Below are 21399 nucleotides of genomic sequence, written 5' to 3'. Positions count from 1 at the left end.
TAGTCTTAAAAAATATGTATTCATTATACTAAAAACAAGAACTCATAAACTATGAGTATCTAGGAAAATACATTTTGCCCCTGCCTTTCCTGGAAAGATTCTTTGGACTATCCATCAAGAGTCCCTAATTAAGAATGAGAATCATTTCATAATGAATATTTCCCCTGGATCACTGTAAAACATGACTTCCAAATTGCTTGCTGTAAACATGGAAGATGAAGTGGTGGGATTTTCACTCCACATTAAAAAGAGGAAAAGTTAATCCTTTTAAAGCGATATGTTATTTTGTGGAGAATGGAAAAGTAAAATAACATGATAATGGAAAATAAAGACTAAGCAAGGACAGAAACAGGAGCCATATCTTGTCTTAATTGTTCCATTTCTTCTGAACAAATGTTGTGTAGGTCACCGAAATTAGGGAAGGGGTCTGGATGGCCATTCTGAGAGCTGTGTTTTGATCACCCGTGAGGATTCTTGGTTTCAATTCAGTTCAATTTGGTGAATGTTTATGCATTTATTTTATTAATATGTCAGTTTCTGTATAACAATACATTTTGGGTATGCAAAGCAAAGTAAGATATGGCTCATAATATAGTAGAACTTAAAACAGTTAAATGAAAGGAGTAATATTTATTTTCTAGAAAGCTTTAAAAATATAGTAAGGTCTTACCTACTATCAGGATATAGATTAGATAAAATTGAAATTTTTCTGTCTCAAAGTTACTAATGAATTTCTTTTAAAAATTCTGATCATGTTTGGAGGAAAAAAAATTAAATGTTAAGATCCCTTTTTTAAACATAGGTTTTACTGTTACAGTTACTACTTACAGAGTCTACCCTTTTTGTTCAGTGCTCACTTATATTTATTTTAGCATTCTTACTCCCTACTTCCAATGACCAAGTAGCAGGATTCACCCTAGTTTTCTTGTAGCAAAGTTTAGCTTTTTACCATACTATGTTGAAATACTTTAAAAAAATATTATGACCCATTTAAGGTATACTAAAAGTCATTTCTTTTAATAATTTTAGGAAATACTTTTACAAGGGAGTAGAAATCAGTGTACACTGATAAGCTTATAAACAGTTTAATGGGTAAAAAGTAAACATTAACACTATTATTGATTCATCGATGTTTGTTTAATAATTCAGCTCTTATAATTATAAAAAGAAATATGTTTTTTCTTGATAATGTTATAAAACAAACTTTAGACAAGTTCATTTTAGCAGAGTTTATGTGAACAAAGAACCATTCATGAATCAAGCATCACTCAGTACCAGGAGGGGTCTAGAAGGCGTCACCCAGCAATGTGGGCAGGCAGTATTTATAAACAGAAAAAGGAAGTGACCTACAGAAATAGCTTGATTGGTTATAGCTGGTCTCTTGTCTTATTTGGGCATGATGTGATGAGGCATATATGGTAATAGTGTGGTTGGCAGCCTCTGATTAGCTGAAGCTCAGCAGCTATGATTGACTGAGACTCAGCTATCTGTTGCAAAAATATCCTCTTGAGTTAGGTTGCGGTTTGTTTACATACTAAGTTAGGTTGCAGTTTGCTACCTGGGAGCAGAGGGAGCCTCAGGCCAAATTGGTTTAATTTAACAGTAAGAAAACATTTGTTACTGTTAGTATATTGAAAAATGCTTATAATTCAACATTATTTATTGAAGTGAGTTTCAAGATAATAACGATAGCAATAATAAAAAATATAGCAATGACGTGGTAAATTACATCTAATAAGGGCTTACATTTATTGAGTGCTTATAAGCATTATCTAATTTAACCTAATGACGTCTTCTGAAGCAGATACTGTTTATTATTTCTGTTATATAGGAAAAAACACTGACGCTCGGGGAGGTCAAATAAATTGTCTAAAGCAGGAGACAGCAAACATTGTGAAGAATCAAATAGCAATTATTTTAGGCCTCATAGGTCTCAGTCACAACTACTCAGCTCTGCCATTACAGAGCGGAAGCCGCCACAGAGAATGTGTAAACAAGTACATGGCCGTGTTCCAGTAAAACTTTAGTTATGAACATTGAAATTGAATTTCCTTTAATTTTCACATCACAAAGTATTCTTGTTTTGATATTTTTTCAACCATTTAAAAAGTATAGAAACCATTCGTAGCTCAAGGACTGTAAAAAAGACACAGCAAGCTGGCTTCAGCCCACGGGCTGTAGTTTACCAGCCCCAGATCAAGGGTAACGTAGGCAATAGATGATAGGCTCAGACTGTGAATTCTAAAAACACCCATGTCAAGGACTTAAGCACTGTATTCTATAGTTTCGTCATGTAAGAGCCTCTTTAAAGATCTTCCTTTTGAATCAACTTATACCAGTATGACCAACTTTTAGACCTGAAAAAAGAGGCCCCTAAAATGTATTATAGGTTTTGTTGCCACTAAAGGGTAACATCTATGGTAGAGGTATATGGCAAATTCATTTTTAAAAATGAGTTGTTTGTCTGTGTCAAGCAAAGCGCTAGAGATTGAAAAATCATGTGGTTCAATTGTGTCTTCGAGGAGCTTACAGCCCAGAGCAGACGAGTAAATATTTCAATACAGGGTGCAACTGAAGAAGCACTTTGAGGGGCTGGGAACTAAATCCAGGTGAGGGTGAGTTTTGGGGCACCGTGTGGAGAAAGAAGGCTGAGTCTGCGTCAAGAGAGGCTTTCTAGAAGGAGACTTTCCTTCAAAGTGAGTTTTGAAGAACTATTAATTATATGACGGACTAGCTGAAATTAGGGAGAAGAGCAATCCAGGTGGAGGAAATAGCAGATACAAATGCATCAGTAAGGAGAGAACACGGCATGTTTCCAGAACGTAAATTCTACCGAAGATACACTGGAGCTGGAAGTTTTCCCTTTGCATGATTTCTTCCTCCCTCTCACCCACTCAGTCTTTTATCAAAACCTGGATTTAGCTCCAAACTCCAGAGGAGGGAAGAAGTTTACTGTAATAGTGTATCATTGGTAATGCATGTTGACCCAAGATGTGTCAGGAGGACTAGAAGAGAGTAAGTATGTGGAGAGAAAATTTGTTCACAAGGCACAGCCCGTGGACTCAGGGTCAAAATAGCAAGTAAAGTATTAAAAATAGATATATATTTAAACAAACAAACAAACAAACAAAAAAAAGCTTCTTACTAGAAAGCACGGTAGTTGAACACAAGGCAGTACCGTTGGCAGACAGCTCAGCACAATCCCAGTAGACTAGAGAGATCTTTTTATTTCACATCATTTAAGAATGTTAGATCCTGGATCAAGTTCCCTTTCAAGCAGAATGATACACTTTAAAAATAAGTTTGCAATTACACAAATAATAAGGAAATGCATTCTTCAGAAACACACCCCATCATTACAGATAAGACCAAGTTCTTCCTTTAACAATTACTGATTCTTGTTTCTAACTCCCTTCCCCAGAGACAAATCCTTTTATCAGTTTCACTGGTATTCTTCCAAGTTGTTTTCTATGCATGCACACACGTCTGAAATGATCTCATTTGGATGAAAGCTGTTTGTAATTCAAATCCAATTATTGGAACATATTTTTGAATATTGGTCCATATGAAATAAACTTTCAAACTAAAACTTAATAGAAAACTGAAAAAAATGTTAAATAAAACTGAAACTAATAAAATAAGAGAAAAATTAGTTCACATATTGTTAAAAATATCATCAACCTTGGTAGATTCTGAAAGAACTAATGATAATATTTTTGTTTGTTATAAACAAATAAACAAGCAAATAAGGCCAAACAAACCATAAGCCCGTGACTATTCAGAGTGTCAGGAACCTCTGGGAGGCTGTGCAATGTATGGTCAAGAGTGTGTACTCTGAAGTCAGACTCCCCAGGTGAGCATTATACAAGCCCTGACACTTACTAATGGTGAGACCTTGGGCAAACCTTAACCCCCTGTAGCTCAGTTTGCTTTACCTTGTCTATAAAAGAGGACAATAATGGTACCTACCTCACCAGGCTGTAATAAGAAATACATGAGTTAATATATATAAACCACTTAAAACAGTGTGGCCAAATACCGTATGATCTCACTTATATGTGCAATCTAAAACAGTTGAACTCATAGAAGTAAAGAGTAGAATGGTGTTTACCAGGGTCTGGAGGTTGTGGGTAGGGTTGAGGAGATGTTGGTCAAAGAATACAAAATTTCAATTAAACAAGAGGCATAAGTTCTACAGCTATTGTACAATATGGTGCCGATAGTTAATAACAGTGTATTATATCTTTGAAAAGGTAGTAGATTTAGGTAAGAGAGTATATTTTAAGTATTCTTACCATAAAAAAAGATAAGTATGTGAGGTAATGCATATATTAATTAGCTAGATTTAGCCATTCCACAATGTATACATATTTTAAAACATCATGTTGTACACAATAAATATATATACAATTTTTATTTGTCAATTAAAAAAAATAAAACAACAGCAAAACAATGTCTGGTATATAGTCACTACTTGAATAATGTTAGCCTTTCTTCTTAGCAAGAGTGCTGGGACAGGATTCTGAAGAAGAGGCAATGGCCTTAGAAGAGATGAAGTAGTGACTAATGATATATTTTTTTCTTTTTTTTTTAGTTCAAAATTCAGCAGTAAAATTAAATATGTCAGTAGCTTATCAGAACTCAGTGGGCTGATCCCAATGGATTGCATCCACATTCCAGAGAGCATCATCAAGTAAGTCCTGATGGTTTCAAAGACTCGTTAAGAAATCGTACATGTTGGCCGGGCGCGGTGGCTCATGCCTGTAATCCTAGCTCTGGGAGGCCGAGGCGGGTGGATCGCTCAAGGTCAGGAGTTCGAGACCAGCCTGAGCAAGAGTGAGACCCCGTCTCTACTAAAGATAGAAAGAAATTATCTGGCCAACTAAAAATATATATACAAAAAAAAAAAATTAGCCGGGCATGGTGGCTCATGCCTGTAGTCCCAGCTACTCGGGAGGCTGAGGCAGGAGGATCGCTTAAGCCCAGGAGTCTGAGGTTGCTGTGAGCCAGGCTGATGCCACGGCACTCACTCTAGCCCGGGCAACAGAGCGAGACTCTGTCTCCAAAAAAAAAAAAAAAAAAGAAATCGTACATGTTTGGAGAGGGAGGTTGGAAAACAACTAAGTTCTGGAACAGTGGGGAAATGGCTTATCTTATATTTAAAGCAATATTAAATTTTCTTCAATAAGTAGAGGTTTTTTTTCCTATAACCTATAGATAACTATTCTATTCTTTAAGATCTTCTTTCATATAATCTTTTCCTGGGATTATTGATTACTCATTTTTACCTTGAATCTTGTTACCACTTTGGAAAATGCATAAATTTAACATTAACCGGTATATCAGTTACTTGTGTCCCTCTGTCTGCACAGACACAACAGGGTCTTAGCATAGCTTGGATTTCTTTGTTGTCTCATATAAAGTAATTTATCTGCATGACCCTAGGAAAACAGAAAGAAATAACTTTCTGTTTCTTCTAAACTCCCCCCCTTTTTTTCCATGAGTCCCTTCAGATGCAAGACTAGGTAGAGAGTGTCTGTCCAGTGGTGGGTGGGTGGTTAGGAAAGGTTTTCCCTGCTCAGCACAGGGTAATGCAGCAGCAGCATCCTTGCATGGGTACTGAAGGTCTCAGGATTGTGCTGCAAAAATATGAGTAAAGGTTAACTAAACAAGTACTTGGAGCTGGGATTTTAAAACAAGGATCCTGGAGACTAAACACTCAGTTCAATGATCCATTATTGCAAAGAACCATTGTTTTCTATGGGTCATGTTTTTACTTTCACTGTGTTTGATTCACTAGTTTTTGATTTGATTAGAATTGAGAGGGACTTAATCGTCAGCACAAAGAAAACAGACAAGTATCACCCATCTTCCTCCATCAGATGGATGACAAAACGGACCTCTCAACTTGGGCTCCCAAAAGTGTCTGTCCCCCACCGCGCCCGCCGACCTCCCACCCACTGCTACACACACAAAGGCACAGAAACTAGAAAGAAAGGATTCTCATTTAATGTGTGTCTATGAAATTCTGGGCATAGAGGTGCTCTGTTTATATCATTTATTTAACTCCATAGTAAACCCCCATTTTACAGATGCAGGGAAGATAACTTAGTAAAAAGTTACTTGTGCAAAGTATAAGTGGGAACCAGGAAGAGATGGAACTAGAATTCAAATTCAGGTCAGCCTGGCACCAAAATTCTCATGCAGCTTTCTAGTAGTTTCTTCTACCTCCTTTTAAGTGTTCTTTTAAATTCAAAGCTCAGAAGTGGATTCATCTGGTTTTCCTACATACCAATAACAGGCATGAACACAGGAGACTGATTAGGCTTATGGTGGTCAGTTGGCCCAGCTGAATCAAGCTGAGTGGTCACAAGATCCTAATGATGCTTTCAGTCCTCATTAGCTTCATGGAGTTCCCACAACCAGCACTCATCATAGCTCTGGCCTGCTGCCTCTAAAAGCTGTGCCCCATCTCCAAAATCTACTCCTACTCTTTAAATAAAAAAAGTACTGGCACACTCACCTCCTTTAATGCTGTCTCCCTTTGCAAAGGAGGGCAAGGACATTCTCTTTTTCGGTGGAATGGAGTACTGGCCACTTTCCAGATAAATGTGATAACACTTCCCTGGTAGGACAAAGACAATAGGTGAAAAGAGAATGGACTTTGGAATCTTAGATTTGACCCTTCCCTCCTACCTCTCACTGTCTATTAGACTTCAGGCAACCTATTAAAATTCTCTGAGTCTCAGCTTCAGCATCTGTAAAATGGGGACATAATTTGCATTTCATGGAACAGTCCTGGGGATTGAATGAGAACACTGTACAGAAAGCATTCACAAAGCCACCCAACACGGAGCTGGCAATCCGGAATGTTATTGATCATAATCATGTTGCTTTGAGAGACTCACTATTATATGGGAAAGTTCAACTGAGAAATTAAATATACCCAGGGCATTTTTCATTCATCTACACACATCAGTTTTCAAGGGTTCCATTTGGGAAAAGTTGGGAGGAAAGGTTCCATTTGGAAAGATTTTCTTCTGGAGAAAGAAATTGAGCATCATTCATGTCCTCCCCACATGTCTTCCGTTTTCCGTAATTCATCTCCTTGGGATGTCCTTTCTGCCATTTATATTATTGGTCCTCATTGCCTCAATTTCACATTATGCAAATTTCAGATTAAGCCATGGCTTCATTTTATTACTGAATAACGTTCAAAGGGTCTGATCTTGGCCAATTCCAAAACCAGTACTCAGCTGAGATGGAACCTGTTATCAAAGAGTTTAAATGAAAGAAAAACTGGCCCATCCTGGAATCGGATTTTTTATAATCATTGATTATAGTTGATCCTCATTATTTGTGGCTGTTACGATCTATAAATGCAGAGTTAGGTTCCTGCAAGCATCTGGTCACAATATTTTTATCAACTGATCAATATATCACATTGCTTTATCTGTGTTTCTATTTAAAGACACCTTATTTAGTGTATGTTGTTGATTTATCAACATTGAACTCATGGCCAACAGCACTATAACTCTGTGCCTAAACAAAACTTATCTAACACCCATATTTTCTCCATAAGGCACATCGCAGCCTTCTTGTACTTAGGAACACTAGACAGCATTTCAGCACTATGCTTAAGGGCCAGTTTAAACAGCAAAATTACCAACAAAAACATGAAAATAAGAAAAATATGGCACTAAATAGGCTATAGGACACTTGTTTATAGTATGAACCAAGAAGACAGGGCCTCACCTTGTTTGACCTCAGGTAGCAACGTGCACATTGTGCAACTCAAATTTTTCCCCACCCTGCACATATCCACAAGTGACCAAAAAGAGCCTGGTATTGATTTGGGGTTACAAATACAAGTGAGCAGGCAAATTTACAAATACGGAATCTGCAAATAATGAGGATGGACTGCATATATTAATAAATTATAAATCATTGATTATATCTAATGAAAATACGCTTTCTTCCAAAAGCCAGTTTGATTATTATCATCATGTATTGTTTACAATGTGGGATGCTTTCTGAGAAATGCATCTTTAGGTGATTTCGTAGTTGTGCGAACATCATAGAGTGCACTTACACAAACCTAGATGGTATAGCCTACGACATGCCTAGGCTATGTGGTGTAGCCTACTGCTCCTTGGCTACAAACCTGTACAGCATGTTACTGTACTGAATACTGTAGGCAGTTGTAACAATGGTAAGTATTTGTGTATCTGAACCTATCTAAACATTGAAAAGGTACAGTAAAAATATGGCATTATAATCTTAGGGGACCATCATTGTATATACAGTCTGTTGTTATGTGGTGCATGACTGTCTTTGTGTAGGCTTTTTTCTCTCATTTAAAACGTTTACCTGTCATTTTTTCCATCTGTTTGCTCATTTTCCTCATGGCATTCGTTTTTTATCCTGTAAGGTACGATGAAGAGAGATCTTATAAGAGAAGTGTGAGGTAAAATCTCCTGACCTACAGTTCACGCTGGACCCTCTGTGTGTGTACACCATTGTTTCACTCGTGGGTGACCTCAACATGCTACCAGAGCAAGAGGTCACTGTATCCGTCCCGTGTATACCATTCCTGGTCTTTGTCCTTTGTGTAAAGCTGTTGAGGTCAACCCAATTTGCAACTGAAACCTACTAAACCAGACACAGCCCTGACTTGGCCCAGGCTGCAAGCTGACTTTAACTGTCCCCAACAGACTGACGTGGATGTTTTCAGCTTTCTTCTGCCAGCATGTTTCTGATCCCCTTGCAACTTGTATATCTGCCTCTCATGAAGGAATTTGCAAAATAAACGCACATAAACACTCAATGGGAGGAAATGACACCATATTTAATTGGAGGAGTGTGTCTCAGTGATCCGGAGGACAGTTTTTAAAAGCGTATATGCACCACTTACGTTTGGCTCTGCTTTGCTGAGTGACTCTCTCATGCTCTGCTTGCTTCTTTTTTGTTTTCTTTTCTACCATGATAATTTTTGCTCAAACAGACTGGATGAAGAACTGAGGGAAGCATCAGAATCAGCTAAGTAAGACTTGGTTTTCATTTAGCAGCTGGCATGCTGTTAGCTTGCATTTCAGGAATGAACTGGGAGAATCTGCATGACTGGTGTTTTGTGCTTGCATCCTGGTAATAATGCTACATTTTAAAAACTCCCTTTCTTCTATGATGAATGCAATCTCTGCTATTCTGACTACAATCTGTTTTTCCTCATGATCTTGGTTATCTTGAGGAATGCATTTGTGACTGTTTAATTTTTTTAAATGTATGTGCAATTCTAGGTACCACAACAAAAGAGCACATCACAGGCATGCTATGTATAGAGTAACATCCAGATGATCATTAGATATACTCAGGCAACAGAACCTCGCTAGTTCATACTAACGGGGAGAAATGATACCAATTCGAAATTTAGAAGATTTTTATAGCATCAATTTCATGGCTTTCCAAAATTTAAAACAACAACAAACACCTTATTAGTGATTTGGACATACTGCCTAACTAACAGCCTCTGAGCTATTTTGATGAATAAGGAAAACGTCATTGCTCTATATTGTTAAAGTATGATTTTCAAAAAGGCAAAATTATAACTCCCATGCAAATCTAAAGTGAACATATACCAATGATTTTATTCAACTAATTTTAACGAGGGAACCAGTAAGATGTTAAAACCAGTTCAAAGATCATTTGAGAAGCTAGATTTCTATAGGCAATTTATGGAAGAATGTTTGGATAAGTTTGTCAAGTTAGATGCAAAAATGGTTAACATCCAACAGGGCAATAAACTGTGATATCAGGGTTGACTTTTCCACCGGATGGAAATTATTTGCATGTTTGCTGGACAAAAATCTATAAGTTAACCTCTGCCCCTACAGAGTTGTAAAATAGCCCGACCAGTAGAAAGCCAGCCTAACTGCTCTGAAAGAATATCCAGTCGTTTCCTTTTCTTGTTTCCAAGTGACAAAGAAATTTTTGACACTACATGGTAAATGTAAACAAGTACTATTCGGAAAGTTTGCTGTATTGAGTACATTGAGCTTCTTCTCCATTTTAAATGTTGCGTATGCTGTTAATTTTTATAACCAGCTCTCATTTTTAGTAGATATTGCAAAAGCAGAAAGCTTGGATAATGTCCAAACAGCTACAAATTCTGAATAAACAAGATTTAAATAGTGAACATTTTCTGCATAGTTGTAAATGCCAATTTCTCATTAAAACACTCCATTTAGATATTTTTTCCTACAGTATATTTTTATTCCCGGTAACCTATAGAATTATTTGCTTATAGTATGGATCTTTGTGTTAAAAATTAAAGGAAAGGTTTTTGCTTTAGAAAGTTTAGCATTAGTATAGTTTACTGTTACACTATTCCTATTTTCTAATTTTCTTTCAAGATAACTGACACCTGTTTAGAATAACAAAACTCAAAATAACAATTTTTTATTCTAACAAGATCTTCTTAGTCTCTAACTCAACTGTCACAAATAAGAAGTTGTGGAAGTAAGGAAGATATTAGGAATCAAGGACCTGAGTATCGGTGTATTCTATCCCTTCAGCATTTATCTGCACTCAATTCACTTTGTGTCATGAGATTCCCCACAGAGAAAAATCTCAATGAGTTTCTCCTTCAGATTTATTTTTTTTTTTTAGGAATAACAACATATTTATGGAGTTAGAGAATTCCATAAATGGCTGTAGAGAATTGTCTGTTTTCAAGATGACAGATGGGGGGAGGGAACATCAATAATTTTGCATCCAAACACATCATAAAGTCATATTGTCATTTTTTAATAGTATCATGAAATCTTGCCTCCTTCAATAGAGTGTTTTTTCTCGCCATATTTATACTCTTTCTGTTTAGCTACCGTAGTAACACAATTATTATTTTTGGTTTATTTATGTAGCTTTCTTTTCTTCTCTCACATCCATCATTTTGTTCTCTTCTTTCCTCCCACCTACCCTCCCCCAAGGTATCTAAATAGCTCAGATGGTCCTGAAAAGTCTTGATCTCCCACCTAAAGGAGCACTATGCTCATGCCCAGTACATAGTAGATGCTCAATAAATTTATGCTGCATAAATTGATGAATGAGCATAAGAGTAAGTTCCTTGCAGTTGAACAGTGGTTCTCAAACTTTATCATGTATCAGAGTGACCTGGTAGACCTGTTAAAACACAATATCCTGGCCCCTAACCCCAGAGTTTCTGATTCAGCTGGTCTGGGGTGGGGCCTAAAAATCTGTATTTCTAACAAGTTCCCAGTGATGCTGACGCTGCTAGTCTCAGGACCACACTTCGAGAACCACTGCCTGAAAATGAAAGGCTGAATAAAAGTAATTAGATTCGTCTTTAGAGTCTATGCTCTTGCTTTGGATTCAGCAGGTGAGCCATCGGCCTGAAGAATCTCCCCAAGTCGGTCCTTCTACCTTTGATGTTGAGGAACTGAGATATATTTGCACATTTGAAAATGTGGAAGGAGAAAGAATTGTACTCTGTTGACCCCACAGATGATTGGAGTGCCTCAGAATCCTACCACCTTAGGCTAAAAACATCTTGTCAACTACCCTTCAGCCTCTGAAATGGCCCCTAAATTCTAGGGCAGACTCTATATGATGGTTTTGAGTTCAGAAAACATGATCACTGCAGATCTATGGTTAGAAGCCAGATATACCCAGGTTCTTTTTATTGACAGTCATGCCTGACTTTCCGTATGACTCTATGAGAAAGCTTCGGGCTGGGTCTAACCAAAGGCAAATATATATTTAGTCAGGGAACAAAATGTATCTGTCATTTTATTTTATTCCTACTAGTGTTTTTCAATACTCTCCCTCTCCCCTCATTTATACACACCCCACCACTCAAACTGCACCCCACCTCCAGTTGACTTCAGAAGGTGGTTTGCTCAGCCAGCCTTATCTTTTCTCTGCAATCTTAGATCGCTACAGGAAAGAAAATACTTCTGAAGGATAAATCGTATACATAGAACCATTCTTATTTTGAAAATGAGGAGGAATCCATCTGCTGTGTTTGGAGTGACAGTATTAAATGGTTTGCAAATTGCTGTTTTCTTTTGGAGGATTACTCGAAGTTAAAAAGCAGAAAAGCTTGGTTTGGAAGATTGCCCTGTCTTGATTCCATTCCAGCTTTGCTAGGTTTTTCTAGCACACTGTCAACACTTACTTGACTGTCCTTGTTCACTAGAGTTGCCAAACAGTCTCCATAAAAATTCTAGGCCACCAGGAAGGAGGGTGGGAGTGAGGGAAGGAAAAGCCACTGTCCTGTCTGGGGAGAGAGCCTTCTGCCATTTTCAGCAAAGTACCTTTAATGTGCAAACAGATAAATTAGCTTATGAAATGATTCACATTACAAAGGCAATGCTTGCATTTAAAAAGGATCATAGAAGCCCTTTAAATAGTGTTTCTTTGCCAATAATAAAATATTTACTAGGGGGGAAAAGTAAGAGTTGAAGTGTACCAAGTATTAATGAGGAATTAATATAAAGCAAATTTAAAATTTGCTAACAGAGGAATCACACCAGCATGGAATATCAAAAACAGCAAATATTACACAAAGAAGCACAAACACTATCCGAAAACTTTTATTGCATTATTTTATATGGTTACGTTTTTCTTTCTGGGCATATTCAGTTTAGGTTAATGTTAGGATTCATTTGTATTACCCGAACACAGCTCAGCTGTACGGAGTGGTAAGTGCCCTGTCATTTTTCTGTAACAGCAACAGTAAGGAGAGCTGATACTGGCATTTTTTTTTTCTTTAGGGTCTTGGAAAATCCTCATTCTTGTGCAAACTGAAAGTTAACTATGTTCATGTTTAAATAAAATCAGGCTACTTGAGAGAGATTTTCCTTTGTGTATAAAGTATTTTATTATTATTTGAGATACAAATAAAATTTTATAATATTATGTTCTCTGAATAAAATAGATTGAAAAGTCAGGAAAAAAATGGCAAAGGACAAAGGAGACCGCTGGAGGTGTTTGAAGCTTTTAATCTTTCCTTTTTGTTTCTAAATCATGGGTAATCGCTGTATTTCACAACCGATGGAAAAGAATCATCTGTTCAGGTGTAGATTGGTTCAGTATTAGCAATAGGACCACATGAAACAGTTTCAAATGCCCCAAATCTGTTGCGCTTACGAAGTGGTAACTAACAGTGAAGAAATGTTGACGGCTTCCTGTTTTTTCCTTGCACTCAGAACTAGCTGCCTTTACAATGATCCAGAAATGTCTTCTATGGAGAAGGAGTAAGAATTCACCATCAATAACAGCTACGTGGTTACTTGTAGTGTTGTATGGCTGGGCTCCGAAAGAAAAAAAATCACACTAAGGATTGGGTAAACCTCATTTAGATGTTCAGCTTTCATGTAAGAGAAATTTGCCAGCTTCGCACTGTTCCATTCATGATCACCACTTAAATTTCTTAAGGACAATCTAAGGATTTGCATAACATTCCATTTTTCCAATCCAAAAATAAGGAGAAAATGAATATTAGGGACAGATGTGAGAACATGTGGGCAAGAGGGATGCAACTCTGTTTTCCGAATTACATCATCCATTTTAATTAATGAAAGTTGGAATTTCCATTTGGATTTAATATTTTGGTGGATAGGGGAGAAAATGTCCTTGTTTTGCAAAGTTCAGGAGGCATTCGAGTCTGGATGGGACTGTAGGAATGACCCAGTTGGATGATTCCCACCTTATGAGAAACAGAAATCTGACACGTAGTGAGTTCTCACCACGTGCCAGACTCTGTTAAAAGCTTCACACGCAGTGTCTGATTTTAATCTTCAAAATAAATTTATGAGCTACATTTTACAGATGTAGAAAGAGAGGCATAGAGAGATGTTCTGAGCAGTCCAATGCTTTACAGCTATGAGAATGGCCCAGATCTGGGATTTGAACCTAGACAGTGCAGTTCTGGAACCAATGGTTTTTAAATCAGAAAGAGGCAGTCTTAATGCTGGAATGGGTGTGCCACCTCTGCCCTAACTAAGGACAAAACTTCTCAGCTGAGAGAACAGAGCTACTTAGTGACCATGTCAGTTTCAGGGACGAAACTGTGGCCACCAACATGCTCTTAGAGAGAACTTGGCCTTCCAACGAGGGGCTCCTAATTTGGTTTGAGTGATGGAGAAATTAACATTGTCCTCATTCCTAGGATTGGAGAAGGAGAGGCAAAGATCAAATTTAAATGTGTCTCTGTTGTCACCTTTTGTGACAAAGGAAGCTCCTTTTCCTTGAGGTCCGAAGAGAAGTTGGAAAATCAGGGTGCGATAGCTCTGCAGTTGCCATGTTGACCCTAAAACTTAAAGGAAGTTTAGGCACAAAAACTCCAGAGAAAGTCCCAACTGAAAAGTGCACAAAGACCGAAGATTGTAGAGGGAACTTTGAAATCACACAGCTATTTTTCTGAAGGTCACTCTAGTTGCATCTCTTTGAGATCAAGAGAACAATCGGTTCAAGCAAATAGCCACGTGAAATTCTACAAAGCAAAAATATCCCAGTCCCCCAATCTATCATAGTACTTTTTTCAAGTATTTTGTCCCTCAGCAAAACAGAGCCCCTTGAGCAGCTAACCATGCCCATGGTTACCAAGCAGCGTGGAGGGCACCTCTGGAAACCCAATTACTTGCTGGCGGAGCGCTGCTACATCTTGGGGCTTACCCACTCCTTTGCCTGCCTTGTATGTTTTGCTCCTCATTCGTACGTAGAGCTGTTTTCCTTGGGAAGAGGGCGAACATCGCTTCCTGTATGGGTTCATTCCAGGGCTGGGCATGGAGGAGGGAGGAATGCTGCAAACTGTGACTGTAACTTCCTACTTGTCAGAAGAACACATGCTTCTCCAGGCTTCCCTTCCTTCAGTCCTCTTTCCTAAGCCCTTACCAGGCACGTGGTCAAGGTGTGGAGAATGAGATCCAGGATGAGGGGCAGGAATAGCCAAGAATTTTTTTGGTTGACTTCCAGCCCCGGATTTCTGGCTTTCTTTAGTATTAGAATGAGGGGCTTCATTTACCTCCCTCTGGCTTCTGTCTGCTACAAGCCATCAGGGACAGGGAAGAATTCTGTGAGGAAGCATTTTACACCTTCTGTAGCTGGTGTTGAATGGACAAACTGCAAAATAAGCAAAGATTCTTGTAAGGGGCTCAGTTAGGCCAAGAATCAACTGAAATGTGTGCTGGTACCACAGTGGCCTCTTGTTTTCCTCAGACAGAGAAGGGAAGGTTATGCCCAGCTCCACCCTCTTCCTACATAAAATGCAAAATGCAAACGCTCATATTCATCATTAACCAATATTGTCATATGCTTTATAAGGGACCTCATCTAATACACATTAGAAGTGAAATGGCCTATTGGAAAATTATGAGAAGGTTGTTCTGTCTCACCGCAACGCTAGCTATAGAAAACTAAGCTCACCTGCCGAAAGATGAAGGGTATGTAATTCTGATGAAAGATAAATTTATTATTTCAAAAAGAATCCTATTTTTAAAAGTAGCCCTGGATGTTTGTCTCCTTCACTTTTAGGTTTGGATTTTATTTATTTATTCAAGTCCTAAAACTTACAACATGCCTTTTTCATACTTATACATGCATTCTTAAAAGTATAATGATCAAACGTGGTTCTATTTGGGGAAACAAATTAGCAGTATTGTTAGGAGCTTCATTAACACCACAAGATAACTGTTGTCTCAAAAATGAATCTTCTGAATGGTTTCCTGTATTTACTTATGAGAAAATTGTTCACTTTTGACTGCCTCTTGTTTATTCTATAAACTGGGCAAATAGTTCTCCATCATTCAGCATTTTGGTTACCAAAAGCTGAAGGGCTGAATTAAACCCTAGATAGGCCGGGCGCGGTGGCTCACGCCTGTAATCCTAGCACTCTGGGAGGCTGAGGCGGGTGGATCGCTCGAGGTCAGGAGTTCAAGACCAGCCTCAGCAAGAGCAAGACCCCATCTCCACTAAAAATAGAAAGAAATTATCTGGCCAACTAAAACATATATATAGAAAAAATTAGCCGGGCATGGTGGCGCATGCCTGTAGTCCCAGCTATTGGGGAGGCTGAGGCAGCAGGATGGCTTAAGCCCAGGAGTCTGAGGTTGCTGTGAGCTAGGCTGACGCCACGGCACTCACTCTAGCCCAGGCAACACAGCGAGACTCAAAAAAATAAAAAATAAAAAATAAAAAAATAATAAACCCTAGATAGTTTACCCAAAAAAGTCAATATGAAGAATAAAGTGTTTTGTGATGGACATCTTGGCATAAGTGTTGGTTCAGATTTTTATCAGGAGCCCAGATGGTACAACAAAGTGACCACGGACTTCAAACTTCACAAGCTGATTTCAAATATTCTGCCCCACAGTCACACTTTTTAGATAATGTGTCACAAAGTTTGGTTTAGTAAACATTCTCTTGGTTTGTGAGAGAAACTGAGCCAACGCCGTGAGAGAAAGAATAAAATTCCAATCACAAAATCAAACTTAATGCAGACTTCTGGGAATAACTGCAGCCAGGAAGTACAATTTAGGAGCAAAAACAAGATTAAAAAATGGTCCATCTTGTAAAGGTATGTAAGAAAAAGATCTAGGGGTCACAGTGGATAAAAAGAGAACACCTCTAAAGTAAAATTCTGCAGGTAAGAAAACAAATCAGATGCTTGAGGGCATAAAAAACAGGTTAATATTCATGATGAGTCGGTCTCCCAAAGAAGATAAGACTATTGCAAATAGAATAATTAAGCAAAGAGATATTTTCACATTTCAAAAAAATACTGAGATGGTACTACTACTAATAAGAGACATTACAGTATGTTGGCTATGTACAATTAAAAACTTTTAGACTAAATTTTTAGCAAGCTGTAAAAAAGGTTTGATTGTTCCATTTTTACTGATACAGAAATGGAAACATAGAGAAGGTAGGTGATTTGGCCAAGTCCCCACAGCTGATAAGTGCTGGAATTGCTAAGGATATTTTAAAAGAAAGACACTTTATTACTATAAACTGGATGGGCAGGCAGCCGTAGGTTGTCCATGGCTTTATTTGCAAAGCTACTAGAACTAATACTGCTCAGCTGCTGCAAATTCCACAAGTAAAGCACAGTAACGTTTGCAACATACGGGCTTAGGGCTCAGGGGGGCAGAGATAAGCAAAATCTGCAGATACTTCCCAAATTACCCTTTTCAAACAAACCATTTCTCTGTTTTCATGACTGAAATTCTTCTGACTGTTCTCTGGCTTTTAGTTCTCGAGTGGACGTGCTAGGAAGTTGTGCTGTGTTCGCTAACACGTGATTCAAGGGAGTTTTACTTATTCCCTAGGTATTTGAAAACCCATTAGATATTCTTAAAAACAACCTTTTCTTTAGTTGTAAAGATCCATCTTATTAAGGTAGGCTGACTCCTTTCAGACAAACCCTTTGGCTCCTAGAAAATGGTTTTTGTGGGTTTTTTTTTTTTTTTTGGCTGTTTTGTTTTATTGTTTACCATTTCTTACTATTTAGCACTTGTCAGATATTACTTATTTCAGGCAGATCATTTATTTGCTTCATAAGGAAAGGCCATTTGGTAAAAACAGATCTCTTATTTCCAAAATGCAGTAATGTTCCTTATCTTAATTGACTTTAGGAACAAACCTTAACATGAGTCTTGTTTCTCTGGATCATTTTGAAAAGGTGTAAAATGCTTCCAGAAACAATTTTGTAAAAAATAAACAGATTCCATATTTTACAGAAAAGCTTGGCAACTAGGGGAAGATTGTGTTTTAGCAGATTTTTCTAGCCTAAGAAACTTGCATGATTTATTTTCGGTAAATCCTTTGAGGAAAAAAGCAAACACATGCCACCCAACTCATTAAAAATGTTTCTCATGTTTCTCTCTCCTTTTTTTTTTTTTTTTCCTTTCTTTTCTTCATAGTATTGACTTGAAGCTGAAAGAAAAGCCCTAGTTGGCCCTGCTGGAAGAGAAGGACTGCTGCGTGGTTCTGTTGAAACATATCTACCTGGAAGAGACAGGGCTGATGTTACCTTTTTCCACTTTGCACTACCTGGTGCCATTCTAAATTTCTAAGGGGTAAAATAGGAAGTGAATTTGTTTACTTTTAACATGTTTTATGAAATTGTGTGTGCTTTCCTATTTTGCCAATTATGTGCCTCAAAGATTTTAGTTGAACCTTAGCAAGAAAGTAGGACCTGCCATTTCAATATTTCACTAACACTTGGTGCAGTGGTATTTCATCCCTTAGACCAGCATTTACCAGTAAGGTACCTTTAATCTATGTTAAGTGTGAGTGGATATGTTTCCATAGATTAGCTGGATTTCTCTTTGGTAATCGTTTTAGGTTTAAAGTACACAGGGCTCAACTCTCCCCAGGAAAGTTGCCCCCATGTAACTCCACCTTCAAAATCCTAAGCCTGCGTAGGGTAGCCACAAACCAGACACCAGTGTAAAACCATCATCCTCCAAGTACCCACTTTGTTCTTGCTCATGTGCATCGCTTTTAATCTCTCAAAGGGAAGCTAGGCTTTCGAACTCACATCAATTTTATTTTAGTTATCAAGTTGGGCATCATGTTTTATGTGAACTGCTCCTTTAAAAAAAAAAAAATCATCATTTCTCCAATGAATGTTGATGACCTCCACATTGCAAAACCTAAGGATCAGTGTTGCATGTTTGCTGTCTGTCTCCCCTGCAGGCCACAAACCTTGCTCAAGATGTTACATTTTAAGTGCCAAGAACTCCGTGTAAGATGGCCTACTCAAAAATTATTTGGTAACATTCAGTTATCCAAATTTCTCTCTGACATGCATTATAAAAGGAGATCTGTTTTAAACACTCTAAACTGATCACAGGCTTAAAAATAAATTCTAGTTTGTACTATCATAAGATATTTTCATATGCCCTTTGACAATGCCAATGTGATTTCAGATCTGTGGATCTCTGGCAGAGGGGCTGGCAAACTACAGCCACATCTAGCTCACCATCGTAAGCTGAAAATGGTTTTGACGTTTTTGGTTGGCAAAAAATTTTTTTGAATATTTCATGACACATGAAAATTATTCAAATTTTAGTATCCATAAATAAAGTGTTATTGAAACACGGCCACACAAATTTGTTTTCGTACTGTTTATGGCTACTTTCACACTATAATGGTAGAGCTGAGTAATTGCAAGAGACCATATGGCCTACGAAGCCTAAAACATTTACTATCTTTACAAAAAAGTTTGCTGACCCCTGGTCTCTAGCAAATACATCCTTTCTCACTCCATCTCCTATTTGTATGTAGTTTCTGTAACAGAATGGACAGATAAGCCTGCAAAATAATTGATTTTTTTCAGAAAGAAATTTTTGACATCCAGAGACAGTCAGATATACTACATGGCCTGCTGAAAAAGACAAGACACTGTAGCCGTGAAGGCATGGCTCAGGTTGTGTTGCTAGACCCAAAGTGGAGCCTTCTTAGAAGCTCTTCTGTAGCTATTTACAGATGTTGCCAAAGTCTTCGCTTTACTCTGAGAATGTTTCTTAGTCTCCAGGGTCTCCTATTACAAATAAACTGGTAGAAATGTGAAGTGGAGAGGGTCACCATCGGCTCATGGTGGTAACTTCATCCGGAAGAGCTGTCTGGGACACCTTGAGCCTTGAACTGCTTTGAAGTAGAACAGGTGGCTGAGTTTCTCTGACCTCATTTGCTTCATGTCTCCCTGCCTCCTTCCATAGAGGCCCACACATACACTCAGGTCAGCTCTCTTTTCTCCTTGAGCCTCCATAGTTATCCGTTTTCCCCTCTTGATTTTTTCAACTTAGTATCTTGTCGAACTGTGTATTCTATTGGATCTCCTTCCTCATGACATCTGACTTATCTGATAAAAAATAAAAAACCTAGAGCCCACCCTCTCTCACAGCCAACCTCTGCTTTTGGAAGGCCAAATTATGCCTCTCCCAGAACACAGTGTTGACATAAATACACTGACTCAATATTCTGGTTTGTACACCGATTTACCACTCTCACTCAGTAGTGTCCCATCTTGGAAAATGAATTCCATGGTCACTCTAGTCACAGGAAGTAATGAAAAAATCAATGTTCAGTTCAGTGGTACGAATCTGAGCGCGTTGCCCTGTTTGTAGAGGGCTCTTGTTACAGCCAACCAGACATAGCAACAACCTTACCATTCATATTTTTTTCTGAACTTGTCCAGCCCATTTATGGAAGACCACTCAGGTGGTCTGCTGTTTGAAGCTTCATCTTCCTACACAGAAATTATGAGCATCTTTCCCAATCGATGATTTTGTTCAGGCTGTTCTATGGTCTGCATACCCACTCTGATATTTAGGCATCTGCTATTTTATTATCTTAAAAAGATAAATTAATTTAATTGCATGTGCTAGAAAAAAGCTACCATGTAAATCCAATCCAAGTAAATAGAATCATAGCCAAATCCTGAAAAAATAATCCCTAAGAAGATAGGTAGACCTATGTAAACATCCACACCATTCAGCTATCTAGCGCTCACATTCTGAGTATTCTTGCTTTGGTTCTAACTTCTGGGAACTGCTTTGCAATTTTCCTGTAGATTTGTAGTGAAGGGAACCAAGGAGTCATTGGGGTATATGAATTGTTTTCTCAAAGTGGCTATTGCTCTTTGCCTAGCTCCTTGATTAAGGGAAAGAACAAAAATCTGCACAGAAGTTACTGTCAAGGAATGAGAAAATTTCTTTGAGGGCAATAGCTAGGTGTGGAAGAAAACCTCGAAGTTCCTGTTGAAGCCATACAACGTTTTGTGGGGTTACCCTCTAAGACAGACCCTGAGATATGTGAGGAAGTCACTACTCCTAGCCTTTGTTATTAAGATATCGTTTTAAGTATTCAGTTGTGGTACTATGTTTGCAACTCTCGTCTTATCACAATGCCTCAGTAGTTTGCTCCCTTAGAAACATTTAGATGTGCACAAATTAATCTTTTATATATTTAAAGGTTTTTCTATCATGTATTTGATTGCTCAGAAGAAAGTATCTATTAGACTTTGTTTTGGTAAATAAATTCTCCCTAAATAATGTGGATTAATAATATAAAAATATGTAATGACACAATATATCTATATAGCCTCTCTGTATAATTCAGAAATAAAAATTGATTCCACAGGCTGTGGCCCTTCTTTCTTTGAGTCTGCAAGAATCTTTCTCTGGCTTCACTTTGCAGCAGTTTTCTCAGGACATCAGTCTGGCTGGGCACTTGGTATGGGAGGACTGTATATGCTTTGGGTTTCCTGATCACCCGAACTTTATTCTCTTTCGTCTTTCATGCCTCAAAGGGCAATGCACTAAGCTTTCAGAATGTGTTGTGTACCCTTTGGATGAGCAATTTCTCACTTAGGAA

General features: G+C 38.0%; 1 protein-coding gene across 3 annotated transcripts in view; it reads left to right on the top strand.

Moving 5' to 3' along the window:
- Positions 1-21160, top strand: part of PRUNE2 (prune homolog 2 with BCH domain) — a 252700-nt gene extending 231540 nt beyond the window's left edge. The window contains exons 10-13 of one of the 3 annotated variants that reach the window (XM_045562596.1): positions 4595-4693; positions 9005-9043; positions 13227-13274; positions 17940-21160. In XM_045562596.1, coding sequence (XP_045418552.1) covers positions 4595-4693; positions 9005-9043; positions 13227-13274; positions 17940-17970 — 217 coding nt within the window. In that variant the 3' untranslated portion in view covers positions 17971-21160. Of the gene's footprint in view, positions 1-4594; positions 4694-8431; positions 8468-9004; positions 9044-13226; positions 13275-17939 lie in introns of all 3 variants that reach the window. The other 2 variants (XM_045562595.1, XM_045562597.1) reach the window with 2 other exon arrangements.
- Positions 21161-21399: the final 239 nt, after the last annotated feature.

This window comes from Lemur catta, chromosome 10 (assembly GCF_020740605.2).
Source record: "Lemur catta isolate mLemCat1 chromosome 10, mLemCat1.pri, whole genome shotgun sequence".
Classification (NCBI taxonomy): domain Eukaryota; kingdom Metazoa; phylum Chordata; class Mammalia; order Primates; family Lemuridae; genus Lemur; species Lemur catta.
Note: the sequence above shows the minus strand (reverse complement) of the source record. Positions and strands in the feature narration are given on the sequence as shown.